The sequence below is a fragment of the Cucurbita pepo genome, unplaced genomic scaffold (genome assembly GCF_002806865.2).
Source record: "Cucurbita pepo subsp. pepo cultivar mu-cu-16 unplaced genomic scaffold, ASM280686v2 Cp4.1_scaffold000154, whole genome shotgun sequence".
In the NCBI taxonomy this organism is placed as follows: domain Eukaryota; kingdom Viridiplantae; phylum Streptophyta; class Magnoliopsida; order Cucurbitales; family Cucurbitaceae; genus Cucurbita; species Cucurbita pepo.
Genome location: NW_019646442.1, coordinates 135,697 through 154,637, shown reverse-complemented (window position 1 = coordinate 154,637; position 18,941 = coordinate 135,697). Strand labels below are relative to the sequence as shown.

Genomic DNA, 18,941 nt, shown 5'->3' with positions numbered 1-18,941 from the left:
ATGAATCAAGACAAGCGATCCTAGGGATAGGATAACTAAGAAAGACTCAAAGAGGTACATGAATGAACCGAGACTATATCGAACGGTTTGTGGAGATAGTCTTCACTCATTGGAAATATTAGAAGAGCTACGTCCATCACGAGAGTCCCTGGATGATCTTCTAGGTTGATTTGGATTGCAGATGAAAGTTTCGAGCTCGCACCAAATATAAGTTAATATAATGTTGGCGTAGGTCAACTATGCAAGTGACTCTACTGTTTGTTTGGTTGGATGAATGTATGATGTATGATGACATGTGCCCTATGGCCCTTACATGTGTCTATGTTATATTGTACTATGTTATGCCATGTTATGTTATACCATGTTATGCTACTTTGTGATGTGTGGTGTTATGTCGTGTTTATATGCTATATTATAGAGTGGCTATGACATGTCGTAGAATTATGTTATGATGTTGATAATCTATGATGCATAAACCTCTATACATCACACCATGTAAGTTATGCTACGTACCAAAGATTTGACAGGAATTATGAATGCATGATTAATAGACTAATTATTTTATAAATTAATAGAGTTACGATGTTATGAAAACTTCATGCATTTTTTGTGTGTCATATGCATCAAAATACTTATCCGTTATGATTAGCACGGACACGTACCTTCGATATTTATGGAGACCTCCTGCTATGGGGTTCCGTACTAATCACAATGGGGAAGTATCCCACTTACTTTATAATACACAATAATGTATTAGGTCCCCATAACTTAAAATCATGACATAAGTTTATGATACAGGTCATGTCTCCGTTCATTTAATAACATAATAAGCCTATGAATCATGCATACATAATTTATGTCAAATTTTCATACTTATGACAATGTAGGGGCGACAAGGCACGCATCAATGTACATCATATAAATTTGTCCAACCAAGCGAACAGTAGAGCCACTTACTCGGTTGCCCTAGACTGGAGTCGCTAGATATTCTTAGAGCTGGCCCATATTTGTTCCTCAACATTCGATTCAACCTATATGGACCCACAACATCAGATTAGAAGATATTAACGAGCTTAATGTACTTAAAAGTTAGGTCAGTTTACGGAGCAGATGCACGGGTGCGTGCTTGCAGAAATGAAGTGGGCTGTGTATTTTGGGTGTGTGGGAGTTGCTGAACTTGCTCGTGGGCTGGATGCTTGTAATACTTCCCAGGTCGCGGGTTAGATGCACTACGTTGGGTTGGATGTGCACCTGGAGTAGATTTGGATCCAACTCGAGTTTTGAACCCATAGATTCTTCTTCTTTACTTGGTAAATGTATGTTTTTAAAAGAGAACCATATCTGTTAATGATGGGTTTAAGCTCTTACAAGATATATCCCGAATTCACTTCACACTAAAGTGATCTGAGCACCATTCGTCGTTGTTAGGGAAGACGGGTGATTGGTTGAGATCCTCGAAATTTCTAGCGACATTTTTCAAATTTTTTTAATGTAACTTTTGATATTGGGTAAATATTTTTTAAATGTGTATCTAATTGTAAGTATATATATATATATATATATTTTTTTTTTAAATTTAAAGTATTTTTTAAATGTTGTATAAAGCCATGTTGTTTTTCTTTGAACACTTTTTTTACCTTTAGCTCTTGGTTTCTGTTCACCGAGGAGAAACGCGCGGTATTGCTGCTTTGAGTCGCCGGTCGTGAAAACCGCCGCAGGAAGCTGTGTATCGCCGTCTGCTCGTTGTCGGAGAAGGAGACTGGCCGCTGCATACAGAAGCAGCACGCCGTGGATCTTCGTCAACTGGACGGACTGTCGCACATGGACTGCAGCTCGTCGTCCGCCGGAAGAGGTCGCCGGAGTTGAAGCTGAACAGGGGAGGGGCGGCGGGAGGGAGAAGCAAGAAGAGAGGGTGGGCGGCCCGATCCGCTCACATTTTTTGAAGTAAGTCTCATGCTTGATTTTAAATCCTCCATATCATAAGCATTATGAGGTCTGCCTAGATGAATTCTTTGTTGAAGCATGGAGTTCAAATTATAGTATCCCTGATAGCTTTTTTGAACAGTTTACCTTTTTGCTTGATTAGTTCGGTACTTTGTAGAATCTGGGCGTACACTTTTTTTGAAGTTCAGGAATAGAAAGAGAGGAAATGTATCATTTGCCATTTGAAATTAAATATATAGATAAGATTACAACTAAATGACCAGCAAGTGTAGGGAACAAATAAGACCTCTAATCCCAGATGAAGAGGTTCAGTGCAAGAAAATTTGCGAAGCAAACTTGCAATGGGAGGTAAACAAAATTTACGTCTTCTGATATGGAATCACACAAAAACCAGCAAAATATTTTCTCAGAAGTATTTAACATTAATGAATGAGAAGGGGGCCTACATCTCTTAGTAGGGGTGGACCTAGTATGCAATGAGTTCTATGAATTGGTTACTTGACAAAGCCTTGATATTATCATTTGTATAGCTAATATTGTAGTATTTGTTTTTGCCTCATAAGAACATCACGTATCTCATTGGTTAGTGCAGTGTCGGTTTTGTCCTAGTACTTGAGATTATGAGCTACTGATTTTGTTTTTTTTTTTTATTATTTCACCTGTTATTAATTTCTCACATTATTAACATTTGATGGATTTGGAACTTTGCCAAACAACCATATAGAAAGTGGTTGTGCAGTATTGTTTCTTTCAATTCCTAGCAATAGTTCGAATTCTTGGTGCTTTAGTAAATCGAATTAGGGATGTTATACTAGTTAAATATTCAAGGAAATAAAAAGTTTAGATTCATCTAAATGTTATTTTCTTGGAATGCACTTCTATTTTTGGTGTTTGGGATGATGGGTTCAAGAGTCTTGTTATTTCAATTCTGCTGCATTATTTTAATCCTAAGCTAACCACTTTCATGTATTTTAGTTGAGGTTTTTTTTCTTTCCACTTTACCTTGGGGAGGGATCTGTTAGAAGAGTAAAAGAAGAAAAAAAAACTACTCGAGGGTTTATCTTGAAGGGAAGAAATCGTCATAAGAAGGTTCAGGAATATGTAAGTTTGTAAGGAGATTATGATATGAAGTATTAGAGTTTATTGACATATTTGAGTTTGGAGTTTGTTGTCAATTGTGAGTGCCGATAGTGTTTTTAACCATCCGCCATCTTGTAGTTCATTGGTACTTTTGAGTTAATAAACGTCATTTGTGTGTATATGTTATAGGTGAATTCATGTATTTAAATAAACCTCTTGTTGGATGGGACTTGTTCCATGTGGTTAAGGTGATATCATGTATTAGTGATACGTGTCTTTTCAGTTTTGCAGGTTTGGCGTAGGAAGTTTAACATCAGACACAAATGTTTTGTTGCACAAAGGTTGCATTGTATACATGTCTCCCCAAAACAAGGTCTATTTCTCTCACTCCTTCCTCCTTACGGCTCTACCATAGAGTTTGTGATTGCTATACTTTTATGTTTCTTTACTTTTTAGGAAATATATCACATGCTATTTGGCTAGGCTATTCTGTAGTTATGGAAGCGATAATCTTCGATCTTTTTGGCTTTTATATTTCTGTTATATGATTACCAGTTGTCAAATTGTAGTTTTTTACATGAATCTCTAGTTTTGAAAGTTTGCTAAGTACAAGTTGTGTATGAGCATGATTATTGGTGGAATACATTTATAGTTTCATATTGGTTGATGGAGTTTATCATTTTGAAAATACTTCCAATATGGTGAATACATATAGGTTGTAATTTTTGACTTTCTCACATGTTTGATAGAGCTTATGGTAATTTCCAGACTTGTTCATTAAGTTGATGAATTTCTTTGAAACTCTGAACTAGTGTAATGGAAGTTATTCATGGAGCATTTATAATTTTGAAGATGCAAGTATACAGTTCTATTAGTTTGGCTTTCTCACCTAGATTATTTCCAGGTTCTTCCTCAGGCTCTTCCATGGCCTCCCTCCTCAGGTTCGCCGTTTTTCAACTCAGGAACAATTCCTCTATGGAAGGTTCAATCTCGGTCATGATCCCTTTGCTCAGCTTTCTTACATGGAACTCTCCCAAAAATTCTTTGAGGCCATGAAAGCTTGTACTTTTCTTGGATCAACATCCATTGCATCAAAGCTTCATGGCCAACTCATCTCCACTGGTTTGTGTTCCTCTGTTTTCCTCCAAAACCATCTCTTACATATGTACTCAAAATGTGGATTAATAAGTGAGGCTCTTCGGATTTTCTTTGATAGCGAGCATCGCAATGTCATTACTTGGAACACGATTCTTAATGGGTTGTTGGATTCTGGTCGAGTAAGGGAAGCAGAAAAGATGTTTGGTGAAATGCCCCTTAGAGATGCTGTTTCTTGGACTGCAATGATGTCGGGCTACTTCCGTAACGGTCAAGCGGTGGATACTATTAAGCTTTTTGTTTCAATGTTTCGGGATTCAGATTGTGTTCCTGACTTGTTTTCTTTCTCTTGTGCAATGAAGGCTTGTAGTAGTGTTGGTTATTTACGGATAGCTCTTCAGTTGCACGGTCTCTCAGTGAAATATGGCATTGGAAACAACGAAGCCATCCAAAATTCTGTCATTGATATGTATGTAAAGTGTGGTGCTATTTATGCTGCTGAGCAGGTCTTTCTAAGGATTGAAAAGCCAAGCTTATTTAGTTGGAATAGTATGATCTATGGTTACTCTAAATTACACGAGATGGGACGAGCACTTGACACTTTCATGAAAATGCCTGAACACGATTCCGTCTCTTGGAACACAATCATTTCAGCATTTTCTCAACATGGCCTGCACACACGGAGTCTTAGTACGTTTGTTGAGATGTGGATTCATGATTGTCAACCAAATTCAATGACATATGCAAGCGTTCTTAGTGCATGTGCCAATATCTATGATTTTCAATGGGGTAAACATTTGCATGCCCGAATTGTGCGCATCGAACCCTTTTTAGATGTTTTGGTGGGCAATGGGTTGGTAGATATGTATGCAAAATGTGGGCTCATCGAAGCTTCAAAAAGGGTATTTAACTCGTTAACCGAACGCAATGTAGTAACCTGGACTTCACTAATAAGTGGAATTGCACAGTTTGGTAGTCAAGAAGAAGTTTATGATATTTTTTATCGAATGAGAGAAGATTGTGTTATTATGGATGACTTTATTCTTGCAACCATTCTTGGTGTATGTGAAGGAGAAGAAAATATTTCAATTGGGGAGCAATTACATGGATTTGCGGTGAAGACTGGGATGGATTCATCTTTGCCTGTAGGCAATGCTACTTTGACAATGTATGCAAAATGTGGAGATGTTGAGAAGGCAAGTCTTGCTTTTGAAACAATGGCTGCTAGAGATGTTATTTCATGGACAACAATGATCACTTCATTCACTCGCAATGGCAATGTAGAAAGAGCACAGGATTATTTTGACCGAATGCCGGAGCGTAATGTCGTAAGTTGGAATTCAATGTTAAGTGCATATTTCCAGAACGGTTTTTGGGAAGAAGGTTTAAAATTATACATTTGTATGCTAAGACAAGAAGTTAGGCCCGATTGGGTCACCTTTGTTACCACGATTAGTTCTTGTTCGGAGTTAGCAATTTCAAAACTTGGAACACAAATAATATCCCAAGCAGTAAGAGTAGGGCTTGGTTCTGATGTTTCAGTTGCTAACAGTGCAATTACCTTGTATTCTAGATGTGGTAAAATTGAAGATGCGCATAAAGTTTTTGACTCAATACGAGAGAAGAACTTGATATCTTGGAACTCAATTATGGGAGGATATGCTCAAAATGGTCAAGGCAGGAAGGTGATTGAACTGTTTCAGAACATGTTGATGGTTGGTTGCAAACCTGATCATATCACCTTTGTAGCAATTCTCTCAGGTTGCAGCCATTCAGGCCTTGTGAAAGAAGCAAAACATTACTTTAACTCCATGACTAAAGATTTTGGCATCTCTGCAACTCCCGAGCACTTTGCGTGTATGGTAGATTTATTTGGTCGAGCTGGGTTACTAAAGTCAGCCATGGATCTGATTGATCAAATGCCATTTAAGCCAAATGTCACCATATGGGGCACTCTACTCAGCGCTTGTAGGATCCACCATGACACCGAAATGGCAGAGGTGGCAATGAAGAACTTGCTAGAATTGAACGCTGAACACTCTGAAAGTTACATTCTGCTAGCAAATGTCTACTCCAGCTCTGGAAAGTTGGAATGTGTTTCTGATGTGAGACAATTGATGAGAGAGAAAGGAGTACAGAAAGATCCTGGTTGCAGCTGGATAGAGGTGAGCAATAGGGTCCATGTCTTCACTGTCAATGACACAAACCATCCACAAATCAAGGATATTTATAAGGCATTGGAAGACATTGTTAAGAAGATCAAAGATGATTATGGTTATGTTGATGCGTCAGGTTCGATTGGCTATCATAGTGAGAAGCTTGCTATTGCCTTTGGTTTGATTAGCTTGCCTGATTGGATGCCAATCCATGTGATGAAGAACCTTCGAGTTTGCAACGATTGTCACCAGGTGATGAAATTGATTTCTCTTGTTTCCATGAGAAAACTTGTTGTGCGCGATGGGCACCGATTTCATCACTTGGAGAATGGGAGTTGCTCTTGTGGAGATTACTGGTAGTCATAAACTTGAATTCTGATGCTTTGATTTAAGAAAGGATAGGAAGAAGCTTAGCACATTACTGAACTCATCTCCCCCAGTGATTGTGAAAGGGATGAAGTGAGGGTGTGCATCCAGTGATGTGATTCAACTTGCTGGCTTTATCATGTCTTGAGTTTACGTGACTCTAAACGAATCGATTAAAGATGCAGGGACATTAGAGATTGAAAGGTATTTGTTTTCCATTTTATAGTGTTTATGTTTCAAATGCTTCCCGTTTCTCGCACTAATCTTAGGTGTCTTGCCTGTTATTATGGTCTTTTATCCTGTAAGAAAGATAGGTTGGTTTTGTTCATTTTCAGTATTTTTGCTTCAAATTCCAATTGGTTCTATTGTATAGTTAGTACAATTTAATTGTCTGCCGAACAAACAGTGATTTTGGTGATGTTGTTTGATAAATATTTCGATCTTTCTGTTTTTGCTAACCATGCATAGATCTGAAGCAGGGAATATATGTGTACATTCCTTGCTACACCTTGATGGCTATTGATCATACAAATTTATTTGTTTATAGGATGTTGCTATTGCTTATGCGTTCAATAACATTCCAAAGAGAAAACTAGCGTCTTTGCAACTCATTGGAGCAGAGGTACATATTTACAGTAATTGGTTTGTTGTATCTATGCTCTAGATATGTACAGTTAATGAATATCTATGCTCCATTTCTCTTTTATTTTTTATTTTCGAAAGTTGCTTTCATTTTTTTCACGATTTCTATACAATGATTTTGATATTTCGTATGGAATAGGTTAAGTTACTTCAAAAATATTCCTAAAAAGTATATAACAAATAAAGAAATACGTATATGAAAGTAGTGTTTATAAGCCTAATTTTCGAAACTAAATGATTATTTGATAACTGTTTTGTTTTTTTATTTGGGCGGCAAGCCCTCCAACAAGGAGGTGTATTGCAGGCAAGCTTTGATACATAAGCCATAACGTGTGCTGAACCTGCATGCATATTGTGTCAACAAGGTATGCCAATTTGTTCATTCTCCTACTGTTCTGCATTGGAGGGTTATGAAGCGTATTCTTTGCTGTTTACAAGGGATTCAAATGTTTTGGTTTGTTATTATCTAGACGTAGTGATTTTTATAAGGGCATTCTTTGCTGAACAATGCTTAGATTTTGCAAAAGCAAGCATTTGCAAAAGCTAGAGTTCCTTTTAGGATTCTTGCAAAATTTCATAATAAAGTTAATTTAACGAATGCTTCCAATTAAGAGCTAGTTAGAAAGATTAATAACTCTTAGATCGTACATAGAATCTATGATGGTCATTTTTAGATCCCAAGACGGCTCACTTCAGAATTAGATTGATCAAGACTAATCTAATGAATCGATTATACTTCAAACCTAAAGCAAGGTTTGAAAAAGAAAGTAACACTCAGTAGGATTTCAAAACAACACATGATTTTTAAACTGAATATTACATGCCTTCAAATAAGCCAAAAAGATAATCCAAACTATCAACTACAAACTACCAATAAAAACTATTAAATAAAAATGGAAGAAAACAACACATCGCATAAATAGTCTTAAATGTTAGTTCAACTACCAAAGATAAAAAGTCTTCAAATCACTTTCCAATGTCAACAGGTATTTATTGCCACTCCATTATTTTTTTGATTTGATATTTAAATCTTCTTTGCCTTGGTTCTTGTAATTGCTTCTTTGGGTACATGTAATTGATTAGTGGTTGGATTCATATCAAGCGTATTCTTTTCTATTTATAAGGGACTCAGTGTTTTGGTTTGTTATCATCTAGACGTAGTGATTTTTAAGGGCATTCTTTGCTGATGCGGATTGGGGCACGGATCGAAGTGATGGAAAATGGTTTATTTTTGGCAGGAATAGGGTAAGATGGAGCTCAAAGAAACAACAAATTATATCAAGATCAAGTATGGAAGCGAAGTTCAGATGTCTTGCGAATGCAGCCACCAACCTTTTGGATTCGAGCCTTCTTACGTTTAACTCAGAGTTTCTTGCCCATCTCTCTGCGACAAACTTCGAGTTCGTGTTCAAGTCGGTGCTAAATCCTATTCGCCCCTCGCAACCCAAATATGTATCTAAGATTCGACTTTCTAAAACTCTAGGTTGATTCAATGTGTTACCTAGTGTTTGTTGATGACATTCTTAAAATGGAAAATGAAAGAAAACATGCAAGTTTCGAATTCATACATTTTCAAACAAATAAATGAACTTTGTGAGGGCATATCTCTTTAAAGAGGTCCGAATAGGTTACTTGAATTTAATTTATTGGTTGATTGGATTGAAGCTTGTATAGTCAAACTGGTTGGACAATGAACCAACCCTTGTATGCAATGCAACTGTGTAGGTGCCATCAACATGAAAACGCATCTACCCTAGCTTCAATCTCATGGCTATCGTTGTGAAGTCGTCATCTGTGAAGATGTGCATTGCCTTTATTTGAAAAGTAAGAGTATCACGTGGCTTAAGTTTTGAAAAAAAATACTCAGTAACTCCACAACTAGGGTCAGAAAATGCAATCACATACAATTATATCTGGGACCTATTGTTTTATAACATGTCATTACATAGCCTTGGTCTCAACTTCCAGTATGGGCAAACTTGGATGTATAGTACTTCTCTACAAACGGCCTACATACTCGCACATGAACCCCTTGGTGAGCTCGTATACGTATCCCTTGAATCTAACATTCAACTAGCTTACACTCATGCTACCATCATACCACAGAGGGAAGGGAGCACACATAGTATTCTGGTGTATACAATATCGTATTATAATATCATGGCGAACATAAATATCGTAAGCTACGTGTCCTTACTAATCATAATAGAAAAGTACCCGATGTCTGTGAACATACAATATGCACAAGATCCCATAGTTTAAAATCATGACATGTATCTGCGATGCAATATATTCATACATACCATAATTATTTCATGTCATTACATAAGGTAATGTACAATATGGTACCATATTTTCTTAGCATGTCTCATTCATCAACGACATAACGTGTCAACATGATATTAAGGAGCATCGAAATGGTTCCAGCTTAGTTCTTGGATTCAAGGTAGAGACTTTTCAATTAATTAAACCCACTTTAAGCATTTTTCAACTATTAGATGTGTATGTATGTGATCGTTTATAAATTGGTGTATAATTTTTTTTGATGTTTTGTTTACTTGGAATTGATCCTTATGAAACTTTGTAGGACCAATATGCATCTGATTTAAGAAGAATACTTATATGTGTTCCTGGGAATCATGGTAATTGTCTATCTGTGTATATGAGAATTACACCCGATGCGAGACAATTACTTATATCTATGCATGAAAATTACTTTGGATATTAGGTTAGAGTCTTGGGTAAATTGTCTATATGTGTATAAGGATTATATCACATTTTCATGATATGGCCATACGACAATCGCATATCTGTGTGTATGGAGATTGAACATGTAACAGCTCAAGCCCACGGTCCACTGGTAGCAGATATTGTCTTCTTTGAGCTTTCGCTCTCTAGTTTCCTCTCAATGTTTTTAAAACGCGTTTGCTAGGAAGAGGTTTTCACACCCTTATAAAGAATATTAACTGACGTGGGATCTCACAATCCACTCCCTTCGGGACCAGCGTCCTCGCTGACACTCGTTCCTCTCTCTAATTGATGTGGGATCTCACGGAATTTACTTGCAACAATTGCTCATCTATGCGATGAAAATTGATAAATTCAGGACGATTTATATGTCTTCTCGTTATTTATTGTGATTATATGCATATCTAGCTTGAGAAGGGAGGTCATTCATTGAGTATTTTTAATACTCAACTTTTTCAAAATGTTTTCCGGTCATACAACGATTTATAGGTCCATTGATTTCTCATTATTATCGTGATTATATGTTTACGACATGTTTTTATTTTATCTTTCACATTTTCTAGTTATTTAATATGAATTTTTCCTCGATAATGTATGAGTTTGCAACGTACACATCGATCATTTTTTCGGGTATCGATAATCGACGATCATAATTTGTATTTAATTGATTAAAAGAATATAAAGTAATTTATTTTCCAAAATAAATAATTACAGAAAATATGCCATTCAATATTTTAGGGTAGGGATGCATGAGACACCAAGTTTCAACAAAATCAATCCAGCCGACAACAGAATTTGAAGGCGTCTTCGGAAGGCAGCGTCCGTTCCGAGCAGAGCAACTTGGATTTTCGCTACAATGACTCGATTGGATTCAGAGCAAGTTCTCAATGATAACAGCACCCAAGACCCGCTCGCAATCGGTACTCTCAAGCTCAATCACAAGGCTCTTTCTGATGTACGATCCTCCCTTTGTTTATCTCTGTTGTTTTCTCTGTTTTTCCATTTCATTGAGTTCTACGGCACTCCTGTTGTTTTGCAGGTTAATGATTTGTCCGTTTTCAAAAACTTGGAGAAGCTCGATTTGACATTCAACAAGCTCACATCGCTTGAGGTATGTGCGCGTTTTTCTGTGTCTCATCACTAATGTGTTGATGTATTATTGGGCTTTTGTCGATTCTGGACGTTTAATTGAAGGGATTGAAGTCATGCACCAATTTGAAGTGGCTCTCAGTTGTACAAAACAAGCTTGAAAGCTTAAAAGGAATTGAGGGGCTTTCTAAACTTACTGTAAGTACCACTTATCCTTCATCTTATATTATTGCCAATGGACCATAAGCATAATGTAAATAGTGTTCTTCGATCCTTGAGATATGAAATGACCTGTTTTCTTGAATATAGAAAATCGCCTTTGTCCATCTGTAGAATTATTCACCGTCTATTTAAACACTATGTGAGAGTACCTTTAGTTTATGTGGGTATAGTTTCTTTTTTTCTTTCAAATCTATTCTTTCTATACTCTATTAAGAATTTGCGATGGGAGTTCCACATGAGAATAAGATATATAGTTACTCCTCTCATTGTCAATTGGTTTTGAAATGAATCTTCATGTTTATGCAATATATGTATCTTGTTCGAAACACCATGTTTATCTAATATAAGTATTTTATTCAATTGTTCAATTATGGTTATCTATGGATTTGTAATATGCACAAATTTCTGTATGAATGGTACTTGGAATACGTTAACATTTTCTGTGTGATCCCACATCGATCGGAGAGAGAAACGAGTGCCAGCGAGGATGCTGGGCCCTGAAGGGGGGTGGATTGTGAGATCTTACATCTGTTCGGGAGGAGAACGAAATATTCTTTATAAGGGTGTGGAAACCTCTCCCTAGTAGACGCATTTTAAAAACTTTGAGGGGAAAGCTCAAAGAGGACAATATCTGCTAGCGGTGGGCTTGGGTTGTTACAATGGTATCAGAGCCAGTCATTGAGCGGTGTGCCAGCGAGGGCGCTGAGCCCTGAAGGTGGGTGGACACCGAGCGGTGTGTCAGTGAGGAAGCTGAGTCCCGAAGGGGGTGGATTGTGAGATCCCGCATCGATTGGAGAGGAACGAGTGCCAGGGAGGATGCTGGGCCTCGAAGGGGGTGGATTGTGAGATCCCACGTCGATTGGGGAGGAGAACGAAACATTTTTTATATGGGTGTGGAAACCTCTCCCTAGTAGACGTGTTTTAAAAACTTCGAGGGGAAAACCGAAAGGGAAAGCCCGAACAATATCTGCTAGTGGTGGGTTTGGGTTGTTACCTTTTCTTATACGGTAAATATATGGATGTAGATGCAATGGATTTGATTTTGAGTTTCCTTTGTATTTTCCTAATCAGGTATTAAATGCGGGAAAGAATAAGCTTCAATCAATGGACGAAATTAGACCCCTTGTTGGCTTATGTGCTTTGATTTTGAATGGTAAGCATTTTGCTCGACATACAAAACTTCTTCATCAGGTTTATATGTTGATTATGATCATTATCAATCAGATTATTTCATTTTGGGGCTTTACAGACAATGAGATATCTTCTATTTGCAAGCTTGATCAGATGAAGAACCTGAATACTCTGGGTATGGTTTCTCATTTTCATGTCCACTTTTAATGCTTTTCTGGTAGTTCGCATATTCAAGATTCTTACCAAGCTTTATTTTCTTTTATTAAATAACATGTTCTGAGAATAGCCTTTTCTTATTCTCGAATCTGTCTTACATGTTCCAGAGTTATTCTCATTAGAAACATAAACTAAGTTATCTAACCGTTCGAGTTATTATGCAGTTCTTTCCAGAAATCCAATCCATAGTATTGGAGATTCTCTATTCAAAGTGAAATCAATGAAAAAAGTAAGAAACAATCTGTTCTTCTGTTCGATGTTGTTTGATGATTACTCGTACTTGAATACGTCCAAGAATCTTATAAGTGATATATTTATCCTTGTTTCAGCTATCTTTTTCTAATTGCAAACTTCAATCTATTGATTCTTCCCTCAAATCTTGTATCGAATTGAAAGAGCTTCGACTTGCTCACAATGAAATCAAGGTATGTGCTGTTTGGATTAGTTTGTTTTACTTATGCAGATCTCTTGAGAACTTGTTTATTACAACTAAGATTGCACAATGATGGGATAGAATCTTTATTTGTCTTGTTTTCTGGAAACTAATTCGTACTCATTCTCGAGCGTACTTCCCCTATCCAGATGCTCCCCAAGGATTTGGCTCATAACAAGAAATTGTTGAATTTGGATTTGGGAAATAATATCATAATAAGATGGTCAGATGTGAAGGTAAGATAAATCCTAACATTTTTCCTTAATATTGTCTCCATTTTATCCTCTTTTTCATGAATCACTGTTTGTACTATTCTAGGTATTGAGTTCATTAGGTAATCTGAGAAATCTTAATCTTCAAGGGAATCCTATTGCAGAAAGTGCTAAGTTAGATAAAAAGGTCCGTCCCCATTCTCTCTATAAATCTTCTACCTCTACTTTTTTTTTCTTAATTTGAACCTCCGACCTCAATGGAGGGAATACATGTAATTACCGTTGAGCAACACTTACTTTGGCTACCCATTTTAAATAAATCTGTTCATCGAAAAATACGTTTCTGACAAGTGAAACTACAGATTCGTCGACTGCTTCCAGGCTTGCGTGTATTGAATGCTAGACCAATTGATAAATACATAAAGAATGAGAAGGATAACGGGAGTGATAAAGATGATGACACTTCAATCAAGAAGCTAGAGCTACAAAAAGAGAAAAAGGATGGAAAACTGAAAAGGAATGCCAAAATGCTGTCTGATGAAGGCAGTGATGGCGAAGTTGATCATTCTCATGATGATATGGAAAAGAAATCGAAATCGGAGCTGAAAAAACGCAAGATGGACAAGGTCACCAGGGAGGAGAAAGAAGCTCCATCTCTCGACAATAAGAGAAATCACGGTACAAATGATATTGCTGAGGATAAGAAGACTTCGAAGCAGAAAAAGTTAAAAAGCAACAAGGAGCCATCTTCACCCAAGATCGAAAAGCAGAAGAAGAAAGCAAAGAAGGAAGGGGAAAAGCAGGTTGATGTTGTCGACGATACTGAAGTGCCATTCGAACAGCTTTTCGGAGGAGATGGTGTTGAAGACATGGATGCTGGTCTTAGAAAGGTTGATGAGAAAGCAGCAGAGGACATGAATTTAAAGTCCAACTTGGTATCATTTGCAGCTAATAGAAAGGAATCTAAAAAGCCAGACAGAGCTACAAGGTTACAAATATCCCCAGTAGTTGAAATCGGAATGGGTGGACCATCAGCATGGGCTGATGAGTAACTGCGATACAAATCCATTCAGTTACTTGGGGGAAGTTTTGATCTCCTGGGAGTTCCTAGATTGAACAGATGTTTAGAATATGAACTCATTTCGGTGTTTAGTCTGGCTATGAGCTATGAAGCATAAGCATAAGCAGCTGCTGTTGGGCATCGTCTACTGATGTTGGGAGACTTTCACAAACATGGAATGGTGAAGAATTGTCATGATACCTCAATCTGCCTAGTTAATTTAAACTGTGACTAACCAAATCACGTTGTAGCATGTTGGCTTAGTTTGGGGCAACCGAGCAAGACTCGATGCAATCGAAGTTTCAGGTTCGATCGGTTTCGGTAGGGAGAACAATTTTAAATTAGTTGTACTTTTTAGTTCATGATCATATTGCCCTTGGAAGTGATATTTTGCTTCTTCAGGTATGGAAAATAGGTTTAAATGCTTCTTGAAGTTTTTGCTACCAGGAATACTAGTGAATACGAGTGAAAAGGTGCTCTGATTCTTTAACGAGCCATTTGTTTATGAATCTATCATAAACTAATTCAATTCTAGTCCACAAAAGGGTGGGGTGAAGCTCCATGGTTGATCGAGAGTCGAGCTCATAACTCACTCAAGATTAATATCGAGTCACATGATCATTTCATGAAAGATCAATTTTCTCAATTTACAGATTTACAAGGAGACATTAAGGATTTCGGGATTTAGTTTTGTACAAACTCATTGTATAGGAGACCTTTCCATAGTGAAACAAAGAGTCAGTTAGCAAGTGTTTGATACGACAAGTTAGGCCCAGGGAGTGTGCAAGCCTGCCTTGGTGGACCTATACTCACACGCGTGTGTCATGTATAGAGAAGTATTACGCATTTAACATTGCCTGAATGCGAAAACTACCTAAACCCATGATATGTTACGATAAAAGAATAGGTCCTCATGTTACTTGTGTTTGCATTTCATGACGTGGAATCATATATTTATTAAAATTCTCAAACCATGTTTAGTATTTATTTAAATTCTCAAACCATGTGCTACTCTTAAATTTAAGGTAAAGACAAAGTGCTCCTATACGGATGACAACGATGTCACGTTAGAGACCATAAAATCGGTACTAGGATAGCTATTTTTTTATTTTGCTTATTAGTCTTAAGTTAGTATAGGACATTATTTATTTCCTAATTTTCTTAATTTGTTTATTTTTCATTTATTAAATGTTGTTTAGTTTGATTTAATTATTTTATTTTTAATATTAAGTTTATGACATCATTTATAAACTAAAAGAAATGTTTTTGTATAAAAAAAACATCAGGGTCTTTTCAAATATATTTTATATTAAGAATATTATTGATATATCTATTATAATATATACTAATAATTCGCTTATATAATTTACCTACTTTATATTAAAACTAATTTTATCTTCCACAACCTTAAAAAAGACGATGCAACGGGTTACTCATATACATGACAATTAATTACAACTCATCGATTTACTTAATCATTCGATATTCCTAGTTATATGTTAATGAAATAACAAGTCGATCCCTAATATACCCTAACATCATTGTACAATGGGTAGAAATTAACGTGTTCACGGCACCAATGAACAATTTTCTCATATTATATTTTAAAAAAACTACATTTAAATTTTTTTTAATCGATAATTTCCATATTCCAATATAATCTCTTTAAAGTCAAAACATTCTAATAAATTTAATAATATATCATAAAAAAAAAAATCATTTCTAAAAATTTAAACATTACTAAAGATTACAACATAATTTTCCACATATACGTACGTATGTCTATATATATATATGTATGTATGTATATTCTGTTTGAATCGAGGTTTGAAACTAAACTTCTCCTCAGGAGAATAGATAGGTCGATTCAAGTGAGATCTAATGTAGATCCAACTTTCTATTCACTCGTGGAATTCGGGCGGTCCGGGGGGACCACCTCGGCTGCTCTCTTCTCTAAAATCCAAACATTCCTTATCAGTATATGGACAGCTATCTATCGAGCACAGGTTTAGGTTCGGCCTCAATGGGAAAATAAAACGGAGCACCTAACAACGTATCTACCCTACACGGTATGGTTTGTTACGGCACGACTCGTAATAGCAAGGTATCAAGTAGTTGATATATATATATCTATGTATATATATATATATATATATCTCGATAGAGTTTCATGTACTAATTTTGATATATATAATTATTAGAGAAATATAAATAAAATATAATTGAAATGAAAAATCTAAGCTCCCACCACCACACCACACCACACCACACCACACCACAAATGTTTGATGGGCCCACTTTATCCAAATAAATCCGACGTGTCAAAGCCTGATTCATCAAAAATACATCCAAATATCCACAGCAATCGAATCAACAGCGCTTCCCCAAATCTCCTCCCCAACAAAACCCCTCCCTCACTTCCACTACATACCAATCCCAAACCCTAATCCGCACCATCCCTCCCAAAAATGGCGTCCGCCTTCGCTACCTCCTCCTCCGTCGTCGGCCTCGGGAGCTCCTCCCTCTCCTCTCCTTCCTCCAGATCTCCCCGTCTCGTCTCCGGTAACCGACTTCCACTTGCAACTATTTTCCCCTTCCTCTCCTCTTTAATTGATTTTGGCGTTTTTTCTCGTCTTCGCAGAGTTCGTCAAGCCTCCCGTCGTCGCGAGGAATCCGTTCGGCGTGGCGCGTTCATTCGGCGGAAGGATCACCTGGTAAGTAAGATTAGAGTGAGAGATAGTATATGAGTTGATCGGTTTGGGATTCGATTTGGAGATTGACGATTTTGTTGTACGGTTTCGTGGTTTGAAAGCTTTCAGAGAGATTGGCTGAGGAGAGATCTGAATGTGATCGGATTTGGACTCATCGGATGGATTGCGCCGTCGAGTATCCCGGTGATCGACGGGAAGAGCTTGACGGGGCTCTTCTTTGAGAGCATTGGAACAGAGCTTGCGCATTTCCCGTCTCCACCGGCGCTCACTTCTCAGTTCTGGTAACATATATAATTTACCGCCAATTTCTTTTTCGCAGAATTTTAAAATTAATAGTTTAAAATATTATTTTAAATAATTTAAAACTAAAAATTAGGGTATTTGTCCAAACCTATTTTAGACTAACTTAATTGTTTTATTTCAACTAAAATAAATTTTATTAAATAATAAACTCAATTTATCATAATTTTTTTTAGCTTTTGGTTTGACTTTTGGTTATTTATTAAAAATACCTCTATTTTAACTCAATTTTAATATATATTTTGGAGAGTTATTTCAAAAATATTAAACTATTATTTTTAAAACTAGTGGGATAATAAATAAGCAAAAATTATAAAATTAAATAATATATATATATATATAATTATTTAGATCAAATTTTTTTTTTTTTAAAATTAACAATAATTTTGAAGAGAATTCATGAATCAAATCTAACCTCAACGTAAATAGTATAGATTAAATTGGATTATTAATAAAAATGATATATATATTTAGAACAAAAATATTGTGAAACTCAGGCTGTGGCTGATTACGTGGCACTTGGGTCTGTTCATTACGCTGACATTTGGACAAATAGGGTTCAAGGGGAGGACCGAAGACTATTTTCAAAAGTGAAAAATGTAATAATTGTTATTAAAGGAAATGTAATTTCAGTTTTTATTCTTCATGTTTATTACTTTATTAAGTTATCAACTAGTGTTTAGTGTTTGAATAATTATCATTTTCTTCGCCTTTTTATCATTCCAACCTCGAAATTGGATCATATTCACTCGGCTATACTAAAATTTATTACGTTTTAAATGTCAAAATTTTGAATCGTTATCTTTTCAAAATTTAAAAATGTGACGGTAACTCCAATGATATTGAGATTTAGTTGACTATTTCAGGAGTATAAAGTATAATAATTATTATAATTAAAAAGACTAAGTTGGATGATAGTCAAATTATGTCGAATTTGTTTTGAGTTTTGCTATCATCGTGAAGGGGAACTAGTTAGTTAGTTATATTTTAAAACTATTATTGTCTACCACTCTCATTATGATTAAGTTAAATCTTTTACGATTATATTAAAACAAACTTCTATTTCGCTTATCGATTTTCTCACTATATCTATGTTCAATGGAGGGAGCACCAAAATGCAATGGAAGCCTATTATAAAATGCTATAATCAACCAATGCATTTTCAATTATTAAAGTTCAAAACATCGAGCAATTAAATAAACTACACTAAAAGTGTAAATAGTAAGAAAATGGCGAAGTAAACCATAACTTCACTCCTTACTAGTACATTTTACCCAATAATCTCACAAATAATTCCCGAACCCAACTCAGAGCATAAGTAATGCTATTATTTTGAGACCAACCCATATCAATTTGATTATAAGTCGAACCAGTTTTGGTTTCATAGTTGAGAATGATTGAACTAAATCAAGACAATATTATTATTTTACTTTAGACATCCACGAGTGTCCAACTCAGCTTGTACGCATCTCAACTAGTCTCATAATATAACTCTATCCCTACTACATTTAGTTGCCTATGTATCCTAAGGTAGGT

The 18,941-nt window shown here is 36.1% G+C and overlaps 3 protein-coding genes across 9 annotated transcripts; all 3 read left to right on the top strand.

Annotated features, from left to right (window-relative positions):
- Nucleotides 1-1,634: 1,634 nt before the first annotated feature.
- Nucleotides 1,635-8,887, top strand: LOC111784103 (pentatricopeptide repeat-containing protein At2g13600-like). 7 transcript variants are annotated; one of them, XM_023664930.1, is made up of 6 exons: nt 1,635-1,944; nt 3,308-3,397; nt 3,929-6,845; nt 7,189-7,263; nt 7,562-7,648; nt 8,522-8,887. In XM_023664930.1, the coding sequence occupies exons 2-3, from the start codon at nt 3,348-3,350 to the stop codon at nt 6,633-6,635; spliced, it is 2,757 nt and encodes a 918-aa protein (XP_023520698.1). In that variant the 5' UTR covers nt 1,635-1,944; nt 3,308-3,347; the 3' UTR covers nt 6,636-6,845; nt 7,189-7,263; nt 7,562-7,648; nt 8,522-8,887. The 7 variants fall into 7 exon arrangements, with proteins under 7 accessions (XP_023520698.1, XP_023520702.1, XP_023520700.1 ...); XM_023664934.1 differs by having other exon boundaries at nt 3,929-4,397; nt 4,482-6,845; nt 7,562-8,848; XM_023664932.1 differs by having other exon boundaries at nt 3,316-3,397; nt 7,562-8,848.
- Nucleotides 8,888-10,782: 1,895 nt separating this feature from the next.
- Nucleotides 10,783-14,923, top strand: LOC111784090 (leucine-rich repeat-containing protein 9). The gene is made up of 10 exons (XM_023664917.1): nt 10,783-10,986; nt 11,071-11,142; nt 11,226-11,318; nt 12,414-12,495; nt 12,592-12,648; nt 12,854-12,918; nt 13,019-13,114; nt 13,272-13,358; nt 13,441-13,521; nt 13,697-14,923. The coding sequence occupies exons 1-10, from the start codon at nt 10,888-10,890 to the stop codon at nt 14,384-14,386; spliced, it is 1,422 nt and encodes a 473-aa protein (XP_023520685.1). The 5' UTR covers nt 10,783-10,887; the 3' UTR covers nt 14,387-14,923.
- A 1,830-nt stretch (nt 14,924-16,753) lies between these two features.
- On the top strand, nt 16,754-18,125 carry LOC111784096 (photosystem I subunit O). Its single transcript, XM_023664923.1, has 4 exons — nt 16,754-16,956; nt 17,036-17,108; nt 17,207-17,386; nt 17,903-18,125. The coding sequence occupies exons 1-4, from the start codon at nt 16,863-16,865 to the stop codon at nt 17,997-17,999; spliced, it is 444 nt and encodes a 147-aa protein (XP_023520691.1). The 5' UTR covers nt 16,754-16,862; the 3' UTR covers nt 18,000-18,125.
- The last annotated feature ends 816 nt before the right edge of the window (nt 18,126-18,941 follow it).